Consider the following 25,053-nt stretch of genomic DNA (forward strand, 5'->3'; position numbering starts at 1 on the left):
TTTGGTAGAGATGGGGCCTCACTATGTTTCCCAGGCTGGTTTTTAACTCCTGGATTCAAGCAATCTGCCTGCCTCATCCTCTCAAAGGGTTGGGATTACAGGGATGACACACTGTGTCCAGCCTCACGATAGTCTTTCATATACTTGAAAAAAACACCTATCTCAAATATGACCATGGGGCACTGCCCAGCTGTAAAAACCTACAGGTTTGCCCTGGAATACTGGCTCCAGAAACTTACTTCCCTGTCTGAAACAATTCTCTTAGGAGTAAAACTTAGTATTTTGGCTTATGTTACAATGTTCTGAACTCACAACCCCTGACGCAGTAGAGGTTGGTAATATTTATTACTTTGTAATTTTTATTTATTTATTATGAGACAAAGTCTCCGTCACCCAGGCTGGAGTGTGGTGGCTCGATCATGGTAAGAGGTGACAACGTGCTAGCAGCCCTCACTCATTCTTGGCGCCGCCTTGGCGTGGGCATCCGCTCTGGCCATGCTGGAGCAGCCCTTTAGCCCGCCGCTGCGCTTTTGGGACCCCTCTCTGGGGCTGGCCAGCCTGGAGCTGGCTCCTTCTGCTCTGCAGGGAGGTGTGGACGGAGAGGCGACCGTGGGAGCCAGGGCAGCGCAGCACTCGCAGGCCGGGGCAGGTTCCAGGTGGGCGTGGGTTCCGGGTGCTCCGGGGTCAGCGCCTGCTGGGCTTCTGGGACTCTGGGAAGGGAGGGGACTTGGAGAACTTTTCTGACTAAAGGATTGTAAATGCACCAATCAGCACTCTGCGTCTAGCTAAAGGTTTGTAAATGCACCAATCAGCACTCTGTGTCTAGCTAATGGTTTTTAAATGCACCAATCAGCGCTCTGTGTCTAGCTAATCTGGTGGGGACTTGGAGAACTTTTGTGTCTACCTAAAGGATTGTAAATGCACCAACCAGCACTCTGGGTCTAGCTAAAGGTTTGTAAATGCACCAATCAGCTCTCTGTAAAATGGACCAATCAGCAGGATGTGGGTGGGGCCAGAAAAGGGAATAAAAGCAGGCCACCTGAGCCAGCAGTGACAACGGGCTCGGGTCCCCTTCCATGCTGTGGAAGCTTTGTTCATTTGCTCTTTGCAATAAGTCTTGCTGCTGCTCACTCTTTGTGTCCGCACCACCTTTATGAGCTGTAACACTCACTGCGAAGGTTTGCAGCTTCACTCCTGAAGCCAGTGAGACCACCAACCCACTGGGAGGGATGAACAACCCTGGACGTGCCACCTTTATGAACTGTAACACTCACCACGAAGGTCTGCAGCTTCACTCTTGAAGCCAGCGAGACCATGAACCCACCAGAAGGAAGAAACTCCGGACACATCTGAACATCTGAAGGAACAAACTCCGGACACACCATCTTCAAGAACTGTAACACTCAAGTCGAGGGTCCGTGGCTTTATTCTTGAAGTCAGCGAGACCAAGAACCCACCAATTCCAGACACAATGGGTCACTGTAACCTCTGGCTTCTGGGTTCAAGTGATTCTCCTGGCTCAGCCTCCTGAGTAGCTGGGGCTACAGGCATGTGCTACCATGCCCAGCTAGCTTTTGTGTTTTCAGTAGAGATGGAGTTTTGCCATGTTGGCCAGGCTGGTCTCCAACTCCTGACCTGAAATGATCTGCCCGCCTCAGCCTCCCAAAGTGCTGGGATTACAGGTGTGAGCTGCCATGCCTGGCCATATTTACTCTTTTAAATGGAACCAGAATGCTTTCGAGGAGTGCTGAATTTTCCTGGATGAAAACTGTAAGTGAAAGTTTCATGAGTTTTCTTTCAGGTTTGATATGCTTGAATCTGTGAGGCAGTTAAAAAAATCACGTATCATATTTATCTTAATTACACCAATCCTCATCTTATCTTAGAAAATATTTCATACTATCTCTTATTAACAAACACACTTGCATAAACATGATGAAAGTTTTCAATATCAAACTCAAATGTTTAGAGCAGGTGCATAATTTCTTCAAACTTCTTCTGGGGATACACAAGAAGAAGGCTGAAGGCCAGGGTCAGTAACTGACGTATGAGGATGCCTGTGGCAGTCAAAGTCAGGAAGAGCTTAGGTCTGACTGGCGAGGCAACAGCAGGATTAGCATTGTTGAAGTCAGGCACCTGCCATGGGTCTCAAAGGACAGAGTGCAACTCTGAAGGAGGGGGGAGGGGAGGGGGAGGGGGGAAGGGAGACGGGGAGGGGAGGGAGGGGGAAGGGGGGAAGGGGGAGGGAGGAGGGGAGTAGGAGAGGAGAGAGGAGGGGAGGGGAGGGACGGTGGGGCAGGCACATCCTCCAGCAGGAGCCACTTGTTGCCACTTGGGAGGGGAAGGGACTCCCATGGGGCCCTCTTGTAAGAAATGTAAAATTCTGATAAGATTTGCAAGTTCAGAGTTTAGGAGTGGAAGACAACCCTGACAGATACTAAAAACATGACTAAGGAAAGTTCCAGTTTTAGAATCAAAGCTCGGGAAAGTTAGAGAAAGAAAACAGAGGAAGAAGTGTTTGGTTGTCGGAATGGACTCTAGTGGGGGCACCTGTACTGCAAGGAGGTTTGATCAGGTGTGGGCTCAGCCTTAGGTGTGACCAGCTGTTAGCAGCCGAGGATGAAGTAAGTGGAACAGGAGGAGCTAGGTACAGTGGGCTGAGATAAATAGTAAACTGAGCCCAGCGACCCAAAGCCAAGTCCAAAGGCCCCCACTGAGCTCTCCTGCATGTTCCAGACAGATGCCAGTGTCCAGAGCAGAAGTGTCTACTCTTTCCATTGAACAAAACTCCTAAGACACAGGAATCTGTTGAATGTGAACAGCAAAGAACAGTGAAATCATGGTCCGTATTAATGAGAGGGAAAGTTTAAACATATTTTATAATTTTACAATTATTATGGCAAGAGCAGCTCCCTGGGCATCCAAATGGCTGGTGGAGATTGGCAGCAGAAATGTCCAGGTGGTGATGGGTCCGGAATCCAACAGACAGCAGCAACGTGGCTGCAGGGGATGGCTCAGCACAGGGAGAGCCTGGGGGCAGGAAGGTCAGAGCTTGTAAGGCAGGGGCCAGGCCCTAAGCCAGCCTCGTGTGGCTGGCACGGCCAGCGTGGGCTCCAAGGCTCCCCAGTGTGGCAATGAGGCTCAGGTGGGATCAGGAACCAGGGGATTGGTGGATAGGGTGACCTCTTGATTCAGACCAGGGAGGACTGGGGCTGTACTAGGAAGACAGTGTTAAAACCAAGGGGGACTCTTGCCATCCCTAAAGCTCTGTCAGCAATAAGAGATGCCAAGGCTTCTAGCCTGGAATAAGGGGAACCCAGGACAAAGGTGTTGGACAAATAAATAGGTACAACTAGACGGCCCCCCTGCCAGGCAGGTGCTGGATGCTTTTTTTTTTTTGAGAAAGAGTCTTGCTCTGTCACCCAGGCTGGAGTGCAGTGGAGTGATCTCGGCTTACTGCAAGCTCTGCCTCCCAGGTTCATGCCATTCTCCTGCCTCAGCCTCCCAAGTAGCTGGGACTACAGGCGCCCACCACCACGCCTGTTTAACTTTTTGTATTTTTAGTAGAGATGGGGTTTCACCGTGTTAGCCAGGAGGGTCTCGATTTTCTGACCTTGTCATCTGCCCGCCTCGGCCTCCCAAAGTGCTGGGATTATAGGCGTGATGGATGCTGCTCTTTATACGCACGATCTAATTCATTCCCCACCACAACAGTGGGAGGCACGTACTCCAGCACAAGAAACAGGCTTAGGAGATGAAGTGCCTTTGTTACAGCTGCAAGGCCAGTATGTGGCAAAGCTGGAATTCCAATTCAGGTCAGCCCAGCAACACTGTTCTCACTGCAAAATGAACTCACCTCCTCGCGGAAATGTTTGTTTCTAGCATGGTTCTGGGACCTGAAGGAGGGAGTGTGTGGTGTGGGTACACACCGAATGGCAGAAGTGCGAAGCGAAAGGGGAGGGACGTGAAGGCGAAGCAGCTGCAGGAAACCTGGGCTCCCTCCTTTGGGCACTGGCAGCCCCTTCCCTCCATCAGCTATGAAGACGGCTGAAGGTGGGACTTGAACGCAGAAGACGACGAGCCTGAGAGTCAGGCATTTATTTTAAAGCTCTTGCTACATGAATAAAAGTGGTCCTAAATTTTTGATCCACGATTGCTCCTGTTGCCATTGGCGATAATCTATAATAAGGGTTATGAAGTCAGTCACTCAACATTTACAGAACTAGTTGTCCCTTCGGTGGTTTTCTAAGTTTTTATTATAAAGCTTTATGTGATTTTTCAATATGATGCTTCCATAACACTTAAGTCTGTAATTTTACATTGAGTAGCTTTTCATTTTTACAGTAGTGAGCGGTAAATGGTAAAATATGCCACCATGCTTTATGGACTGAATTTGCCTCATGTGTCACAGAAGTGGTAACAGTGACACAGAATATACTTGGCTTCAGCATTAATAATCCTTAACATCACTTATTTGATAGTTGCATTTGTTCTCCCCTGAGGCTACTTATGTTAAAATCATGCAATTTTCATGAATAATTTTTTGTTTCAGCTGCAGAAAAGGAAAAGCAAAGTTGAGATGGGTGAGTGCAACGGACGTGATTTGCTCATTAGCCCGAACTGCTAAGAGTATCCCAAGAAAACTACCATTTAAAAGTAACAATAGAAATCAACTAATGAATTACAAGCAAACACGCTGAGAATTGTTCTATGATGGGCAGAACTGGGGAATACTTTAACCTAAAATCAAAAATATAACTGGCCAGTTAAAAATAGCATTTTCTAAGGACAACTCTCACATGAAAAACTCTTTATGTCTAGAGTTACAGGGTTAGAAATGTACACCAGTCCACTGGAATTTTAATTTGGTGATGGTAAAAGAAGAGAAAAGCTATAACAAAATATACCTTTTTAGAAGTAGTGTTGAAAGTGATGACTTAAATAATAAATGTTAAAGAGTGTTTTCAGTTAATAAATTCCAGTGATGCCACACAATGACACATCTCTTCTTCTCAACTGGAGGAGGTTTTCCTGTGACAAGAGTCTTTTCCCTTCCCCTGGCCCTCTCTGGTTGGCAGGCACTTGCCGTTGGCCCAATTTCTTCTAAATTGACTTGCAGGTGTGTACTCTTCTTATACCTCCAATCAGGCATACACTTTCTGCTGTATCCATGATTAGACTTGCCTCCGGAACACACAACCCACATGTTGATGCTTACATTTCCCTCATTCCATTCCCCAAAATTCTCCTTTCAGACTGAGGTAAGAAAGTGTGACAATACAAACCATCTGACTATTTGTGGCTTTCTCTACATAATTAGTTTCATGGAATGTTTGTTCCTGGCTGTATTTCTAAAACATATGAAATCCTGATTGGACACCAAAAGGTTATGTCAAATTTCATTAAGAGAAAATTGGCATAAACCAAATATTAATGGACAGGTTTTAAATAAACACTAAAATAGCCTGGGAAACCTCTGTCTATAATATGCTATATAACCCTTCAACCATCATCTCTTTTCTCTTTTCTGGTTAATAATCTTTTCTTTTAATCATTTGTTCAATTAAAATGATTATGAAATGTTTAAAAACACAAAAAGGATAAATAATTACATAGTAGATATTATTTAGTATGTCTTAATAAAGATAAATTTACTCAACAGCCATTTTCTTCCTAAGAAATACAAGGAACTTACCATGTTAAAGTGCCTCTCTAAAACGCCCCTGTGTGATTCTTATCTCAGGAACTGCTTTCAGTGAAGCCTGTTAGGAAGGAACTTGTCTGGTCTTTGGAATTAAGCTGTTTTCACTCACATGTCATCTGACTAAAGGTGTGCACCATGGAAGCCTTCAGAACACCAAGATGTGGAGCTGGCACTGCTATCAGGGCTGCTCAATTTCAGCGAGACTTCAAAAACAGAAGCAAAATATGCTTTTCCAGCTTATGACGCAGCTGTTGTCTTTCCAACCTATGTTTGTCTACAGTTTAACAGTGAACAGTGATGGCACTCTTTGTACTCTGGAGGGAGTACAGGATGTTGGTGCACACTTCAGTGGCTCCCTTTGGTACATCCTTCTAGAAGGAAGCATTAACAAGAGGTGTAGGATGTATCAGCTTTTATGGAAACTATATGAGTATACACTATACTAGGGTTAAAACCTGAACTGCTTCTCTGCTAAATGTGTCTTTTGGAACATACGAAATGATAAGAACAATAACTGTAGCTAATGTTTATGGAGACGTTACTTGCAGAGCTGCTTTCTGAGCGTAGGCTGTGCAACTCTAGAGTCTAGGCTTTTATTAACCATTCTGCCTATTGTCCTTTAGTGGGGAGTGGACAGTCCTGGCCTAGTTACTGGCATAAAACATGGTTGTATATGGAGGAAATTTTAAGGCTAAGTTGAAGAGATCTGATTGTGACTATGTTTCATAAAGCAAACAGATATCTATGGGTAAAACCAATAATGGGGTGGTTTGTAGCCTAGCATGACTTGCTCTTGGAATTGAAATGTTCCAAAGCATTTCTGGAAACTTCATCTACCTAAAGAAACCATTATTTGAAATTTTGTTCTTTTTGAATGATATTCCGTCATCTTCTAGAATCAGACCTCCCTACCAGTTACGTAAACAATTTCAGGTTGCAGTGGTACCACTGTGAGAAGGAATAAAAGGTTTCTATTATTCTTGACATGGAAAGCAGGTCGAGAAAGGCAGACCTATCAGATTTGAGTGACGGGACACAGATTAGGGCTCCAAAGAGAATCTCTAATATAGAAAATAATAAAATGGGGGTAGGTAGATTGTGGCAATAATATGCTCTACAATGCAGAGATAGAGACACTGCTTCCAGAGGGACCTTCAGTCCCTGATCCCTGGGACAGACTGAATGGTGGTGTGCATGGGGAGTTGAAAACAGGTGCAGGAGAAAGTGCTGTGGCCTCGGAAGGAAGGAACATGACAGATGTCCACAGCACAGAAGCATCCTGCTGGCGGAGGTACAGAGCATTCCTCAGTATCGGTCTCCAAAGAGAACGCTCAGAAACTGAGCTTGGGTACTTGTGCATGCTCTAAAGAGGGGAACAGAGAGAAGACAATCAAGGACAGAAAAAATAAATGGCAGCCTTCAGAATGGAGGGGTTTGGTGACCCAAAGGATCTGGCTGCCTTCTGTCAAGGAGAAGTAAAGTGAAGGGAACAGCCTATATTTATATGCTTCAGGGGTTACTGCCAGAGAAATAAAAGCTTTCATTAGTCTGTATCTTCCTTAATTAAGCTCTTCTCAGTACACAAGTGGAATCCTCTTTTATTTAAGAAAAAAGAGAATAAATCTAATAAATGAATGAAATAGAGACAAATTGGCTCCCTAGACATAGCTCAGTGCAGGCACTCTCATATTTTCCATGGCTGTGAAGGGTTGCAGAAGGAAATTTCCAGCAGCTTCATTTTGAGTGAGAAGGCAAGAAACAAAAGTCACTGGTTATAGCCAGAAACTTCCTAAACTGTTTGCGGCCTGGAAAAACTTGTCTTAAACTGTGCCCATGGGTGAAAAAGAAACCTGGTGCCCAGATTTCTGGAAAAGTGGTTCTAGGGCTGCACGGGGTCTTATTTTTTCATCTGCAAAATGGGGTAGGGGTGGATAAGAGAAATGGCTTAAAGAAGTTCCCAGGCCGGGTGCAGCACCTCATGCCTGTAATCCCAGCAACTTGGGAGACTGAGGCGGGAGGATTGCTTGAGGCCAGGAGTTTGAGACCAGCCTGAGCAACATAGCAAGACCCTGTCTCTACAAAAAGTAACATAAAAATTAGCCAGGCATGATTGCTTATCTCTGTAGTTCTAGCTACTCAGGAGGCTGAGGCAGGAGGATCCCTTGAGCCCAGGAGTTGGAGGCTGCAGTGAGCTATGATCATGCTACTACACTCCTGCCTAGGTGACAGAGTAAGACTATATCTCTTGAAAAAAAATCTAAATAATTAAAAATCAAAATGAAGTCCCAAAATCTGTGGGTACATTAAAATCACAAATTAGTAAGAGTTGGGTGTCATTTATTTATACCTCCACATTGGGTAATTCTGAGGTCACTGGTATATTCCGGATCCTGTGCTGATTCTGGCAAGTGACAGGTGCACAGAAACCTTTGTTCAGTTTTGAATGAACCAGGCTATAAAGGAGTAGCTTTGCTTTGCAAGGGCTCATGGTGCCGGAGGCACAGGGAAGCCAGCACTTTGGAAAGTACATGGGTATCAGTTTCAGCTCTCTCCTTTTAAGGGGCTGAACCTGGGAGAAAGATGTAACCTCACAGTTTTTTCTCTCTGTTGAATAAAAGGCCCTATGGGGAAACAGGTCTGTCTTAACACATGAGGTTTCTCCTAGGTTGAAATTTGCACACACTCTATTAAAATATGAACATTAGTCCATGCAGTTTGCAAATACTTTTGCATATATGACTCTTTTGAACTTATGTGGATGAAGGTCACTCAAATATAGTTCTGCTTTAAGTGTCAACTGTTTTAATTACAAAACAAGGAGACTGGACTGTAAGCTTCTTAAAGTTTCTATCACCTCTAAAAGATTCTATGAATTTTCTACTTCAAATGAGGAACACCTCTAAATCCTCTTGAAGGTTTAAAAAGCATTTGTTTTAAGACACCTTAAATCTGAGTGCCTGCTTAACAACAGGACATCATTTATTTTCAAATTATTTTGTATTAACTTAGGTTCTATTATTAGAGGGCCACATTTTCCTTATAGCATCTGTAATAACATAGGTGGATGTTACCCAACATGCTCTATTTTTTACTTCATCTTTTAATTTTAACTCTTTCTTTAAATGTTCTCATTTCTACGAAAGTGACCATTTGGCTAATTGGCCACTGTCTTTTGAAATTAATCTAGTGAGGAGAAACTATTGTTTAAAAGGAAGTTTCTGGATAAGCTGCTAATTGCAATTGTTCATTCTCTCTTGGAAAACCACAGATGGTTGGTAAAATGCAGGCAGGTTCTGTATAAACTTGGCCCTGGGTAGCTGGAATACTTATGACAATGACTTTTATGGAGTCACTGTTTGCCTGTATATAAATCACATTTTCTCAAAGCGTCCCTATTTAAATTTGGAAGCCAGAGAATACTCCACTTCACTAGGTAATACTTTTAAATTAGTCTCAAACAGGAAATAACCAATGAATCCAAAACATAACCTACAACCCACTGACAACGCAGGAACAACTTTGCCAGGAAGCACAGTGTTAGCTAACACAAAATTTGCACTTGAAGTGCAAACCGCACTGGTGCTTGGAAGAATAAAAACAAAAGTTGTTTACTGAAGGCTGAGCTTTTGATTTAAAAAAAAAAGTTCTTTCAATTCTACTGAGAAATAATTTCAAGTGTTTATCTCCATCTGGAGGCCAGAATGCAAGAGACAAAAGCTGCTTTACAGAGCGTGCAGAAGTTACACTGACGCTCTGAGAACCCTCCACTACCGGAACGGCTTGCCCAGGAAAGTCAGTACGGTATTCAAAGCATTATTATTTATTGCTTCAGAGGCCTGAAGGGGAATTTTGAGCTGGGAAAATATAAACCATATTTCTCTTTTTGAAAAATCTTTATTAAAAATATACCGGAAGTATGTGGAAGAAATATAGAAGAAAAACAGATTGACAGCAAAAAGAATGAAGTCACTATAGCAAAGTTTCAACTCCTGTGCAGTGTTTGAGGCTCTGTAAATATTTCCACTATAAACCTTCACTCCCCACATTTTTATTATTTTCACATAAAAGTTTGTTCCTAGCTGAAAGTGTCTGGAGGGAACGTTTTAGGCTTCTCTTTTTCAAATTATGGACAAATGATAACTGCAGACAACACTGATCATACGTATGGGGACAGGGGTTGCACAAACAGGGTCAGGGTACAGCCAAGAAAAGTTACTTTAACCAGATGGACTGTCTTTAAAAACAGGATTTGATTTACTGCCATATGTAAAGAAAGTGTTTCTAAGACTAGAAGCTGACCAGCCCTTAACTTGAAACAGAAACAGTCAGAGATGTTGGAGATAATGATGCCAAAATCCACCCCAGGAAGTAGATGCTTTCCCGGGGCCAACATGAGCCATCCTTTCTACCTGGCTGAGATAAGTCTACTGTCTAAGTGGTGTGCGGCATGTGGTAACTCCCAATCCATTCATTTATTCATTCACTCATTCATTCTTGTATTCTTACTGAGCCTATGTTTTATGCCAACTCACTACAAGACAGGTGGGGCATACTTATGGAATGATGAAGAAACTCTGGGACCCCTTCTTCTAATGCCCTGCTCATGATGAAGTGATCTTCTGCCAAGGCATCTTCCTCTTCACACAGAATGCCCCTGCCTGACCTTGGGCAGTTCTGTCTGATGGGTGGCTACAGTTTTTATTGTGAATGACTATCTGATATCTGGTTCTCTATATCAGTTCCTGTGGTCTTTGCCAATATGACCTGGCATCCTCAAAGATGACACTGAGCATCTGGATCCTCTGAGCATAAAAGGAAGACAGTGATGGCAGCGATAAGGTCAATGGCATGTGGCGGGGGCCTATCTGGACGGACAGTTCTCCACAGATCACAATCTCTATGAATTGTTCCAAGGCTTCTTAACTATGTACAGCTTAAGTTTATTCACATGTGAGGAATGAAAAGTTCATGTTACTAGCTATTTATGGGTTTACATTAGACTACTTACATTGTGAAATATGAACATATGCAATTAGTAAGACCTACTCTGTTTTGTCAGAGTATATTTTCAAGGTCAGCAAAGAAGGACATTATTTTGTAAATGGGCACTTACTAGGTGTTAAAAAGAAAAGGCCCCTTTGCCGGGGCCTATGTCCAAAATGCTATTTCTTAGGTTATATTCCAGGATTTTTATAGTTTGAGGTTTCACATTTAATTCTTTAATTCATCTTGAGTTGATTTTCGTATATGGTGTAAGGAAGGGGTCCAGTTTCAATCTTCTGCATATGGCTAGCCAGTTATCCCAGCACCATTTATTATTCAATAATAATAATAATGGGGAGTCCTTTCCCCATTGCTTGTTTTTGTCAACTTTGTCAAAGATCAGATGGTGGTAGGTGTGTGGCACTATTTCTGGGCTCTCTATTCTGTTCTGTTGGTCTACGTGTATGCTTTTGTACCAGTACCATGCTGTTTTGGTTACTGTAGCCCCGTAGCATAGTTTCAAGTCACATAAAGTGATGCCTCCAGCTTTGTTCTTTTCACTTAGGATTGCCTTGGCTATTTGTGCTCTTTTATGGTACTGTCTGAATTTTACAATAGTCTTTTCTAATTCTCTGAAGAAAGTCATTGGTAGTTTGATAGGAATAGCATTGACTCTAAATTGCTTTGAGCAGTAGGGCCATTTAAACAATATTGCTTCTTCCTATCCATGAGCATGGAATATTTTTTCACTGTTTGTATCATCTCTGATTTCTTTAGCAGTGTTTCGTATTCTCATTGTAGAGATCTTACACCTCCTCAGATGTCAAAAGCAATTGCAACAAATACAAAAATTGACAAATAAGACCTAATTAAAGAGCTTCTGCACAACAAGAAAAACCATCAGGAGAATAAACAGACAAACCTACAGAATGGGAGAAAATATTTTCAAACTATGTATCCAGTGAAGGTCTAATGTCCAGAGTCTATAAGGAACTTAAACAAATTAACAAGCAAAAACCAAATAACCCCATTACAATTTGGCAAAAAACAGGAATAGATACACTTGAAAAGAAGGCACCATGCAGCCAGTAAGTACATGAAAAAATGCTCGACATCACTAATCATTAGAAAAATGCATATTAAAACCACAATGAGATACCATCTCACACCAATTAGAATGGCTATTTCTAAAAAGAAAAAATAACAGACGCTGGAGAGGTTGTGGAGAAGATGGAATGCTTATAGAGTGCTGGTGAGAATGTAAATTAGTTCAGCCATTGTGGAAAGCAGTCTGGGAAATTTCTCAAAGAACTTACAACAGAAGTCCCACTTGACCCAGCAATCCCATTACTGGCTGTATACCCAAAGGAAAATAAATCATTCCATATGATTCATGCATGATTGAGATACATACAAACGTGTGCTCATCACAGCAGTATTCACATTGGCAAAGACATGGAATCAACCAAAATGCCCATCAACAGTAGACTGGATAAAGAAAATGTAGTACACATACACCATGGAATACTATGCAGCCATAAAAAAGAATGAGATTACGTCCTTTGCAGCAACATGGATAAAGCTGGAGGCCATTATCCTAAGTGAACAATCGCAGGAACGGAAAATCAAATACTGTATGTTCTCACTTATTAATCAGAGTTTAACATTGAGAACACATGGGAACAAAGAAGGCAGCAACAGCCACTGGGGCCTACTTGAGGGTAGAGGGTGGGAGGAAGGAGAGGATTAAAAAACTACCTATCGGGTATTATGCTTATTATCTGGGTGATGAAATAATCTGTACACCAAGCCCTCATGACATGCAATTTACCTATATAACAAATCTGCACATGTACCCCTGAACCTAACAGTTAAAAGAACAGCCCCCTACAAGGTAGATTATTTTCATCTTCATTTATGATGAGCACAGAGATGTTAAGTAACTTGTCCAAGCTCACACGAGTTACCAACGGAGGAACCAGGGTTGGGGATTAAGTTCAGACAATGTAGTTCCAGAGTCTGTGTTCCTAATCATTAAGCTATTCTGTGCTGTTTCTCAAAAACAGTATCAGGTCATACACACATGGCATTTGCTCCATGCCAGGAATTGCTCTAAGCATTGATACTTACAAGAGTTAATGTAATCCCCGAGGTCACCCATGGGAGGCAGTATAGTGAGGTGGGAGGAACTTTGATGCTGGAGTTCAGTGGCTACTCCTGAATCTGGCCTTTGCACTTTTAGGTCTGTGACTTGGAGCATGTTATTTCAAGTCTCTTTGTCTCCCTTCCTCTCATTTATAAACTGGGGACAATCACATATATCCCCCACATTTGTGGTAAAGATGAAATAAGCTCTGTATGTGTGAGTGCTGTCTGGTAAGGTCCTGACTATTACTACTATTTACAAACACCAGGACTCTACCTTAAATAAGTTTAGGAAGTTCAAATACCTTTTCTGTGACAGCACAATAATTTGGATCCCAGCCTTCTGGCTGTGGTACATGTGTTATTTCTACTACATCCTCCTTTTAAAAAATAAACATCAGCTATAGGACCAGCTACTCTAGTCTCTGTCATTCAGAGAGAACATTTTCTAATATATTATAATTGCTAAAATTGTTGAAAAGTGAGCAAAGGCATAAACTTTTCAGGCACAAATGCAAAATAACATATAGGCAGAAAACCCAGCCTGAGATGAACCGTCAAACCCAAACTGACCATGGTTCAAAATACTAACGATTATAACAATACTCTAGGGTCTTTTAGTACAAAGTTAGGCTAGTAAACATTTTAGTAATAGTTTGTTAGAGTTAGTAAAAATTTTGATGCTTTCAGGAATGTATTTCACATAGTTATAAACAATCTACGACATTTTGTTAACCCCTACGTACGGTTTTTTAAAAAAGTAGAACTGCATGTTCTGCACATGTACCCCAGAACTTAAAGTATACTAGAAAAAGAAGATTAATAAAGTCTATGGTTTCTGTCTTATCCCAAAATAGCTTTTAATGTTTCTGACCAAAGTAAAGTTCATAACCTGAGGTCCACAGAATTACTATAATTCATAAATAAAATTGGGGGGTGGGGGTAGTCCATGAACTACCTTAAATGAAATTTTCTTTCTGGGGAAATGATCTTGATATTTCATTAGTTCTGAAAGAAGTTCTGTGTCTCCCAAAGGTGAGGGACATTTGGGCCAGAGTGCACAAATCCTGTGGAAAACACAGTTGGGGGCACAAGGGTCTCCCTGTTCTCACGTGGCCATGGGGGCTTCTGTTGGGAGATCCTCTTTCTAGGCCTGGACTCCACAAGGGTGCTGTACAGAGCTAACACTGACAGAGACAAAAACAAACTATATATGGCAAGATGAAGGCTAAGGTCAGAACCCCAATCAGGTAGCCAACCTTGTCAAATTAGCACAGTTCAGAAAGAAAGAAATGATGAAGTGGGCATTGAGGCACCTAAACTTAAAAGAGTAACGTGTGCATCTCAACAATCTATATAGCTCAGGTTACAACATCGAAGACAATAATAATTAACATGTATTTTCAGACATGACTGTATCATTGAACATTTGCTTTTTATTGTGTTGTCATGAGAAGCATCATAACTTAGAAAGCAGGGGCTGGATCTGGATTAACCATGTGGTTTTGGGGGGTGAGCATGCAGTACACGGGAAAGAGCACATCAGGCCTGAGTCTCTTTCTTGGGGCATCCCAGTGCACAGATGAGTCTGGAAAATGCTCACTTAGAAGTGAGGAAGGATGCTCAGGGCTGGGCAAACTATGTCTAGAACAGACTCATAGCATTTTCTTCAGTAACAGCCTTGCATGGTCTTTCCCTGAGTTATCTGACTCTTGAGGTAAGTTTTTAAATTAAAACTAAACAAAGCTGAGCGCAATGGCTCATGCCTGTAATCCCAGTGCTTTGGGAGGCCATGGTGGGAGGATCCTACGAGTCCAGGAGTTTGAGATCAGCCTGGGCGACACGGGGAGACCCTAAATCTACAAACAATAAAATAAAATGTATAAGCCAGGCTTGGTGTGCAACTGTGGTCCTAGCTGCTTTGGAGGCTGAGGTGGGAGAATTACGTGAGCCCAGGAGTTCGATGCTTCAGTGAGCTATGATCCCACTACTGCACTCCAGTCTGGGTGACAGAGTGAGATCATGTCTCTAGATAAAGTCAAACAAAAATCAAAAGAACACTTATTCAGGGGCCCCATGGCTGCCACCATGAGGCCAGGAGGTGCTCTCTCCAGTCGGTTCTTACGTGTGTGGCTTCATCCAGCTTGCAGGCCACATAGTCTCCAAGGTTGTATTTTGATTGTGAAATATGATCACTTCTGGGCAATCCTACCCACTGCATGCTCTTCTGCCCTTTGCTTGAGCCTGCTTTTGAAATCTCCACTCTGCCCTGCCTCTACGTACAGACATGCGGTAGCAGACACGACTTCCTCTTCTTTGAGCCCCTGGTTTGCTAAATCACAAATCTTGAATGCTACTGTTGTACTAATGTCTGGTCAGTCAGACATGATGAAGTTAATATTGGGTCATCATATATTAGTGGCCAGACAGAAAACATTTAAACCAAGGGGAGATAGGAAGAACATATTAATGCTAAAAAAAGCAACAGATCTGGCTTGAATGGGATGCTTTCAATTTGCAGGAACGTCACCCATTATTATCAAAGGTCAAAGTCAGTTACTGTTAGAAAAATCAATAAAACTGAGGGTGGATGGGAAGGAGGAGACCCAATACATAAATTTATAATATGTCCTCTGTATTGAAGGAACTTGATGAACATCTGTGCATTACTAACTTTTAGAAGTAAAATTGGTTGTCAGCAAATTGGACCATTTGTATAGTTTCATAGGTTCCTGCTGTGAATATATTTTAAAGAATTATGTTAGTGCAAAGAGAGGAAAAATAGAGCAAGACGACATTTAAAGATTGCATCTGCCTGTTGGTCTTCATCGCCCATTTTGTTGGCCTCTTGGAGGTATTAATGTCTTTTGTTTGTTTGTTTGTTTTTCAACAAAGGTGATCTACGAACATATTCCACCTGTCCATGCCAATTAGTGCCGATTATCATCAGTGATCTTGATTACTGGTAATCTAAGGCTATTAGTCCATTATGCTTGTGGTATATAATAGAAAGAAGATTCTCGCTTTCTCATCTGAACATCATGGTCTGAATGTTATTATTCTTAGTATGATATGTATAGTCTTGACTGCATGTTAGATTAAAAATATTCATTCATTTTCCCTCCTCTCCCTGCACCACCACCAGCAGTGACGTTAGTACTGCCAGTTTGAGAAGTCCAGTCTGCACCCCACCTTGTACCAGGGAAAGGCTGCCACGACCTGGTAAACAGGGCATTAGTCAGTGCCCTTCTCCATTAAGGGCAGACTGGTTGTCTACTGCGAACTGATCACATTTGCTCTTTCTTATCCACTTACAAATACATTTGCTCATTAACACGTGAATGCTGCCAGAGAGGGTTACTGAGCTATTAAGTATCATTCATGCTAATTCTGCAGAAAGTGACCTTCTCTAGTGACATTTCTCTTTAAAGAATAATCTCCTACAGGGGGAGAGGGGCAGAGACAATGGACAAAAGAAAGGAAGCCTGGTAATGGGCCATGTCTAGACCTTGGCAGTTCAGTCTTTGCTTCAGCTGTTTAGTCACATTAATCTAGAGGGCCTCAATATTGAAAATACAAATAAGAGCAACTTAATGTTCTTGCTATCTATGAAAACACAGGTTGCTAATCAAGTTATTGGAGAGATAAGAAGCTCGGGAGTATTTTGGATATTTTACAATGAAATTTTCACATGAATTTACAAAAACTGTTAATGTCAAATTATCATAAAATGTATTAAATCTGATGTTGTGACGCTTACTTTAGAACATTCTGAAAGCGATTAGAATGAATTTCAAACCCCTAACAACAGGTTCCTCTAAAGGCATTGATGAATTCCGTTTGGAAGCGGCAGGGTTAGGAGGTGTCTAGGACTGAACTCTTACATGTGTCCTTGTTCTATCCCATAGGTAAGAGCTCAAGCTGAGCCTTGCTTCCTGAAGACTTCAGCAATCTCTATGTAGTAGGACCTGCTCTGTGCCAGGTTCACACTGAAAACTCTACAGACGACTTTGCGTCTGGCTAGCAAAGTGACCTTGGAAGGAGCCATTACCAACTTCATGTCATAGATGATGAAGGACAGTGGGAGCTCCAGCAGGTCATCTAGACCTGAGTGCAGAGTAACCTAGTGGTGATGTGAGACTGTGGACTCTGTGTGGTGTCACCCAGGTTCACGAGGCATGGGGCAGGATCAGCTTCCACAGTGGTTCCATTTCAGCTATAGCTGGAGCTTTTCCACCCCAAAACCTTGCTGTCCAATGCTACCACAGGGAATAACCAAGTGTAGCTATTTCTATCAATATTAAAATTCAAAATGCAGTTCCTCATTTGTAGTAGCTGTATTTCAAGCATGCAGGAGCCACATGTGACTTGTAGCTGCGATATCGGACAGCACAGACAGAGAACATTCCCAGCACTGCAGGAAGTTCTACTGCACGGTGCAGATCCAAGTGTTGGAATTCTGCTCTCTGGCTACAACGGCTTCTTCTCCTAACCTATGACTCATCAATGGGACCTAGCCTCAATCCGTTAGTTCCTTCCCTCTCATCATGGTCCAGTGGACACCTCTGATTGCCCTTCTTCCAAGCCTGGACTTTCCAACCCAATTACCTTGGCATCCTTGATTCCCTTGGTCATTGACTTTCTGTGTAGACCCCTCCCCCATGCATAACCTTTGGCAGGTCACATCCTTTTCACTTCCCTGCTACTGTTTCTGGGATGTAGTATTGCTGGAAACAATGATAAAATAATAAAATGGGGAGAACGTGCGCTGTTCAGCCTTAACTGGGTCTTCTCTGCTTCTTACTCCTTCTTCAGTCCATCCCATATTGACTCACTGACTCATCCCTTAGGATGCCTCATTCTCTAAAACCTCAGCTCTCTCATGACACCCACCCTCTGCAGGTGACCCACTTCATAGGTTGGGAAAATCACTCAAAAACCATTGCCATTAGCTTCCTCAACATGTCCTCTAGCTTTCTTCTGTTTTCTTTAGCCAATGTGACCCACCAGCTGCTTTCCACCTGGGAGAACTAAACTCCTGCTCCCAGATCTTTGCTCATGATGTTTCTCCATTCAGAAGGCCTGTTCCCAATCTCACCTCTGCCACAAAATGGTTTTTGAGTCATCCCACCTGAAAGCAACCCCTTCCTGCTCCAAATGCCCCTAATGTTTTATCTGTATCTGTTCCTCTCACAGACGTCACCTGGCACTGTACCTACTAAAGTACATACAGGTGACTGCACACCTTCCCCACTAAACAAAACCACTGTGAGAAGGGGGTGCTTGCTGTGTTCAGCCTGGCTCCCCAGCAGCAACCAGCACAGTTCCCTGTGTAGAGAGCAGCTGGTGTATATTGATGGAATGGCTATCTATATATCTACTTTTGCAAATGTCCGACTTACTCCTAAGGTGGACAGATTGAATTCAATAAAGAATTGATGGACACATTTCTCCTAATGATCTCAACATGAAGCTCTAACTAAACGATTTACATGACCAGAATGTCTGACGGGAAGACAAGAGAGTACCTGTTGATGGCTAGAACCGTAATAAATGTGCAATATCTTCCTGAAGGATGGTGAAGTGGGTACAAAATGATAGGAGGCAGGCAAAAGAAACAAAGAAAGATAAGAAAGTAGAAATAAACTTACCTTGGGTAGCAATGTAATGATTGGGTCGATGATAACCCTAAAAATAAATAAAAGAGAATATTTGATAAACATAAAATCGATAAATAGCAGAGAAGTCACATGCTAACTTTGCTGAAATGAATGTGCACACAAATGCCAATAGCTGCATCACCTGAAAGTTAAATGGCCAACCCAGCACCTTTGAGTTTCTCTTAATTAGTGGAGGTGCATCAAATACAACAGTTCTGATGCTTGCACCAAAGGTGTGGGTAACTTAGTCATAACTGGTTATGAGATGATGGATGAGCAAGAAACACTAACAACTTATGGATTCTCTGAAATACCATGATCATTACTCTTACAAAGTGCAAACAGGCTGAGAATTTGCAACAGAATTTCATTTGTGTTTGGGATGTTAGTGGCAATATGCCAGGGGTTTAACGCATATTCTGTTGTATTGGTATAGACAGTTATATCAATACCGATCTTCAAAACCATTCTTAAACACTGATAATACCATGACATGCTACTATAGCAAGGGCCAGGAATTTAAAGAGGCAGAAATTCTGAAAGATTCCTTCCTTTTATCATGACCCTGCAAGAAACAAGACAGATAAAAATTGAGGCCAAAGAAAAAGGGCTGGGTGTGGTGGTTCATGCCTGTAATCCCAGCACTTTGGGGAGGCTGAGGCAGGCAGACTGCTTGAGCTTAGGAGTTTGAGACCAGCCTGCACAACATGGCCAAAAACCATCTCTACAAAACATACAAAAATTAGCCAGGTGTGGTGGCATGCACCTGTAGTCCCACCTACTTGGGGGACTGAGGCAGGAGGATTTGCATGAGCCCAGGGGTTCAAGGCTGCAGTGAGCCAAGATTGCACCACTGTATATGTCAGCCTGGGTGGCAAAGTGAGACCCTGTCGGGGAAAAAAAAAAAAAAAAAAAGGAAACAAAAAATTGTAGGATAAATATCTGGGAAAGAAAAAATCAACTCAGAAAATTACACCCAGGTAACACATCACCATGGATCTTAATACTTTCTACTTCTGTCCCCCAAGACTGTCCAAAATACTGTGCCCAAAGCTGGCTGGAAAACAGAAAAAAGAAACTTGAAGAGAAAACTCAGATTTCTCAGATAACTTAAATGCATAAGTTAGATTATTTTGCCCATAATAACAAGTGGAAAACAATGAACAACAAAAGCAAACACATTCTTTTATACAATTGACTTGCTGTAGGTCTCAAATTACAGAACCATGACCAATATTAAATAGAACTCTTTAGAACATCACTCATTTCTCATCGGCTGGTAAGTCCCACTAGGGCAAGAACTTTGCCTGACTTATCTATACTATATGTCTGAGGGCCTAGCAAGGTGCCCAGTAGACAGGAGGAACTCATCTGATGGTGAAGTCGTCCAAAGAGTCCACAGGGCCTGTATTGCTGAACATCACCGTCATTTCTCAGTCCTCATCTACTTGACCATCGGCAGCATCAGTATGATCAATCCCCTTGAAGTACTTTCTTCCCTGGTTCCAGGATATGACTCTCCTGGTTTTCTTCCTACCTACCTCCCTGGCCACTTGTTCTCAATTTCATTGGCTGGTTCTTCCTTTTCAACTTGATGTGGAAGGCCTGGTTCTTGGACGTTTTCCTCCATCTGCTCTCACTCTCCAGGTGAGCTCCTCCAGTCCCATGGCCTTCAAGCTCATCTGTACACTGATGAATCCTACATTCTTGTTTCCAGCCCAGACCTTTTCCTGGAAATCTTGATGCATATCTACTGCCTGTTCAGCACCTCCACTGGGAGGTCTAATATATATTTAAAGCTTCACACACCTAAGACTGAACTCCTCATTTTCCCCCAACCGCTACCTGAATCTGTTCTACCCACCGTCTTCTCCTCAGCATCCTTGACCCCTCTCTCCCTCCTGCACCCCGTAGCCAATCTGCCAGCAAATCCTACTGGCTCTACCTTCAATGTAGCTCAAGGGTCTCGCCATTTCTCCCCTCCACTGTCACCTCTCTGCTCATTCCCACAGCCACACAGCAGGCTTCTCTGCTTCCTCTCCTGGCCACGTGCAGTTCACTCCCCTCCCAGCAGCCAGATCACGTCACGCCTTTGCTCAGATCCCTCTAACAACTGCCCATCTCACTCACAGTAAAAGCCAAAGTCCTTACAACTCTGTACCTGACCTGGCCCATGAAGTCTCCCCTATATCATGGAACTCCCCAGGCCCCTATATGCCATGCCAATGATTGCCTGGTTGCTTTCCTTCAAATTTGCCAGGCACAAGTTCTACAACAAGGCCTTTGCTTGGGCCGTTTCTTGGCCCAGAATGCTCTTCTTCCAGGTATCTATGTAGCTCAGCCCCTCGTCTTCCTTGCTCACTTGCTACCTTCTCATTGGGACTGACTACAGCCACTTGATTCAAAATTGCCATCAGGACCTTCAGGTCTGGCACTCCGAGCACCCCTTTACGGCTTTAGTTTTCTCTGCAGTACATACAACTTTCTAATTGACCATATAGAATTAACTTTTCAATTTATTGCCCATTTCTCCTAATTAGAACAGCAGCTCCATTGGGTCAAAGGTTTTTTTGGTTTTGGTTTGAACTGTTCACAGTTTTCCTGCTAGCACCTAGAAAGGTAAATAATGCATAAGTACTCAATAAGATCTATTGACTAAGAGAATAAAGGGGCCTTCAGTATTGGCTGTTCTCTCTTAAAATAAAATTCAAACTCATTACTCCAGTCTTTTCATTACTTTATAGCCTTGTTCATGTATGTGACTTCCTTGAGCTGCAATGTCTTCTCTCCTGCATTTCCACTTACTCACTTTAAAAAGCTTTACATTCAAATTACATCCTCTATGATGCCTAATCTGATCACAATGACTCCTTCAGTTGGTATTTCATGAAACACTTACTATGGGTTCTCTCCATATTCAGGCATGTGCTGGGTGCAGGGGATGTAAGATGCCTAGGACACTGTCCCTGTACTCAAGCACCCATTAGGGACTGCAGGAGCTGGGACTGGAGTGTGAGCGGTGTCCCCTGGTGCCTCTCAAGGGAAGACGTGCCACAGTTGGCCTGGAGGTAAGTGGACTGGATAAGACACTCATATTTCAGCTTCTTAGCTTCTGAGTTGGGAGACTGTGAGGAGGAGATAACTCATCTGGGACATCTGAGGACTCCCATGAGGTACTCACTAAACATCTGCTGAATAAAGGAGGAAGTGCAATGCACCTTATGAAGAAAACTTGTTTTAATAAAAAATAAGTGGAACCTGGAGTGGATATGGTTTTGGTTGTTATCAAAATAGTGCAGGGGTCTTCATTTGATGAATGAGATATGAACTATTCTTGAAATAATCATACCCCAGTCCCCACCCACAAATCCGTAACTGAAAATGTCAAATTTGTCTAATTAGCACTAAACATAACATTCTCATAGTTATTTTTAGATAACTTTCTTAGAGATTGTGACGCTATTTACTTTTAGCAGCATGTCAGTAATATTCAATCAAGAAAGCAAAACAATCCACATATATAGACTAATCCTGTCTGTGGAAGTATTGATAGACTAAGCAATAGCATGATGGCCAAGCACAGAGTATGCCTTCGGAACCACAAGGGAGCAGAAATGTGTTTAATGTAAACTTGGGCCTTGGAGGTAACAGCACCTTTCCCTTGATTTTTCAGTCTACTTTTGATTTCATTCATTCTTTCAACCGAGAACATGCTGTCTCCTAAAGAATTTATTCTAATGTAAAACATTAAGTTAACATGATGCAGAATGAACAAAGAGGCAGTCTTCAATAATTAAGCAGCCTACATATTTAATGACATGTCTTGCTTGCATTAGAAGTCCTGGTGAACAGCTGCAGACTACTTTGAAGACAACTTAAAAGTGCAGTGATGACAAGGGATTGCAAATCACTGTATTAGGAATTAGAGAGTTTTGTCCCATTAATATGCAAACAGATTTTTTTAAGTGTCGAATAATACAAATTGTTGACAAAAAAATGGAAGTAACATTTTCTTAGTCCACATTAGCATGAGATGGCAAAGAAGGCACAGAATGCTACAGAGAAATTCACCAACAAATGGGCTGCCTTGAGAAAAGGAGTGACCGTATCTTCACTGTTAAGTTCTGTGGTGTGTAGGGTAATATTCATGTGTTTGCTTTTAGATTGAGCCCAATGTATGTCCAACAATTGTACAGCAGACACACAATCTGGTACATGTCAGAATGGTTGGGTTTACTGAGTTTTATACTCTGATTTAATCATTATGCATTGTATACACGTATCAAAATATCGTACATAGCCCCCAAATATGTACAACTATTACATATCAATTAAAAAATAACAAAATACATACATCGATATAATTGCCATTGATATAGTCTGAGTTTGTGTCTCCTTCTATTGTCTGCAGCCTCACTCGGGAATGATCGTCTGCAAAGGAAAAGGGACAGAAAATAACAATTAACAAAAGCAATCTGGTAGGTGGTTCTGAGCCCCAGAATGTAAGCATATTACATAGAGATCACCCACATACACTCTGCTTTAAAGATAAAGAATTACATACTATACACCTTCTACTTCCTGTTTTGCTATTAAAATTGGGAAGGATTTATAATTTTTTACATTTTACAGTAAATCTCATTAACTTATGCTTTGATCATTGATGGGCCTAAAGCATTGACAAAGGTTTGACACTTTTACAAACAATCCTGTGAACCACAAACATAAGTAGTTCTTGGATTGGAAGTTTGAACGACTTCACTAAATCACATACAGACCCTGAGATGTTGAAGGTTGTGACACCCAGCTTGACAAATGATGATTACAAACTCACAGCACAGGCTTCTGGGATGTGTAGATGTGATCCTAGCCTTAGTCACTGGTGAATTCCCTAAGTACTATCTCTGTATCTGCAGGCATCAGCCAGCAAGAGCAAAGCTGTCACCATCCATCATGCGACCACAGGCCAGGCAATAAGGGCACCAAGCCTCAGCCTCCTCATCTGGAGAAGGGGATGACACTATCTGCCTCAAAGTGGGCTGTGTCCAGGATTCAATGAAAATACAAATTGAGACATAAGTACTATAAAGGGTTCATATTTATGGTATTAATTAGCTATATTTAAATATTTCCTGAGTAAAAAAATTTATCTGCAAGTACTATTGATGTATCTCAATCATTTCCTTGAAAATGTATATTGTATTTTATTTGTTACCTTAATTTTTTTGCACAAATGGGGTCTAGCTATGTTGCCCAGGCTGGTTTCAAACTCCTGGCTTCAAGCAGTTCTCCTGCCTCAACCTCACAAATGCTAGGATTATAGGTGTCAGCCATAGCACCTGGCCCCAAATCCATATTTTAAAAAGGGATGTGCTTCATATGTTGTCTCTCATAAATGGGAGCTAAGCTAAGAGGGCACAAAGGCATAAGAATGATACAAGGGACTTTGGGGACTCAGGGGAAAGGGTGAGAAGGGGGTTAGGGATGAAAGACTACACACTGGGTACGGTGTACACTGCTTGGGTGATGGGTGCATCAAAATCTCAGAAATCACCACTAAAGAACTCATTCATGTAGCCAAACACCACCACCTGTTCCCCCAAAACCTATTGAAAGAAAAAGTTACAAATTAAAAAAAAAGAAAGGATGTGCACCCTAAGGGCAGAATTTTCCTGCACTGATCACTGCTCTGTCCCTGGCCCTTAGATTAGAGCCTGGAACATACCAGGTTTACCCCCAAAATAACTTTGAAGAAATAAAAGGTGCATTGTTGTTTTTTGAAAATATACATCCTTTAAAAAGTTTTTACCTAAATTACGGTTCCTTTTAGCAGAGGGACCCTTCCTTCCATTTAAAGTGTATGCTAAAACTCAGTATTCAGAACAGATAAAAGCCAGCTGCCCTGAAAGGAAAGCACAGGGCGGCCTGATAAGAACATTCCGGAAAACTTCACTTCCAGTGTTGCCGGAGCAGTGGGAAACCCTGCTTCTAAACCGCGACCGCCTTTTTCTAATGCTAACTTTACTCAACATTTCATTTGGGTTAGTGGGTGAGAAATGAAGCCCACAGCTTTTGAGATAAAAGCCACGAGAGCTGCAGATGACGGACGCTGTTACCCCCGGTCACTGGAGCAAGTATTGACCTGGACCCATTCCTTGAAATGCTAATGGGTGAAAGTCAAAATTTCATATTGGTTTTTGGAGTTTAACCTCCTGTTGAGTAAATGTTTTGTTTGCTGTCAATAGCACAGGCAGAAGGAAATCGGTGTCAATTTTCTAACCTTCCTTCCTTGACGGGGCTTTCCACTTCATGACAGGTAGTCACATATTTCATGTCAGTGCCTCACCATTAGTTTGGGTGCAATAAGTTTATCTGGAAACTTAGTGGTGACAAGTTGGGCCAGAGAAGGAGAAAAGCTGAGAGGAGGTCGTGTCTTCCTGCTCTGCTCAAAGGAGACTATGTGATGAGCAAGTTCTGGGGTCGAGTGTGCGGGTGAGAATTGCTGCTGGTGGGTTAGAATCCTTCATGTGTGGTTTTGGGCCAGTTACTTAATCTTTCTGT

The 25,053-nt window shown here is 42.3% G+C and overlaps 1 protein-coding gene across 4 annotated transcripts in view; it reads right to left on the minus strand.

The window, feature by feature from the left end:
- The window catches only part of PTPRM (protein tyrosine phosphatase, receptor type M), an 840,737-nt gene that overhangs the window by 69,952 nt on the left and 745,732 nt on the right, over positions 1-25,053 (minus strand). For all 4 annotated transcript variants that reach the window (XM_025365055.1, XM_025365057.1, XM_025365054.1 and 1 more), the window contains 2 exons: positions 22,847-22,923; positions 18,484-18,520 (listed from right to left, as the gene is read on the minus strand). In XM_025365055.1, the coding sequence (XP_025220840.1) occupies positions 18,484-18,520; positions 22,847-22,923 (114 nt within the window). The remainder of the gene's footprint in view (positions 1-18,483; positions 18,521-22,846; positions 22,924-25,053) is intronic.

This window comes from Theropithecus gelada, chromosome 18, assembly GCF_003255815.1.
Source record: "Theropithecus gelada isolate Dixy chromosome 18, Tgel_1.0, whole genome shotgun sequence".
Classification (NCBI taxonomy): Eukaryota; Metazoa; Chordata; class Mammalia; order Primates; family Cercopithecidae; genus Theropithecus; species Theropithecus gelada.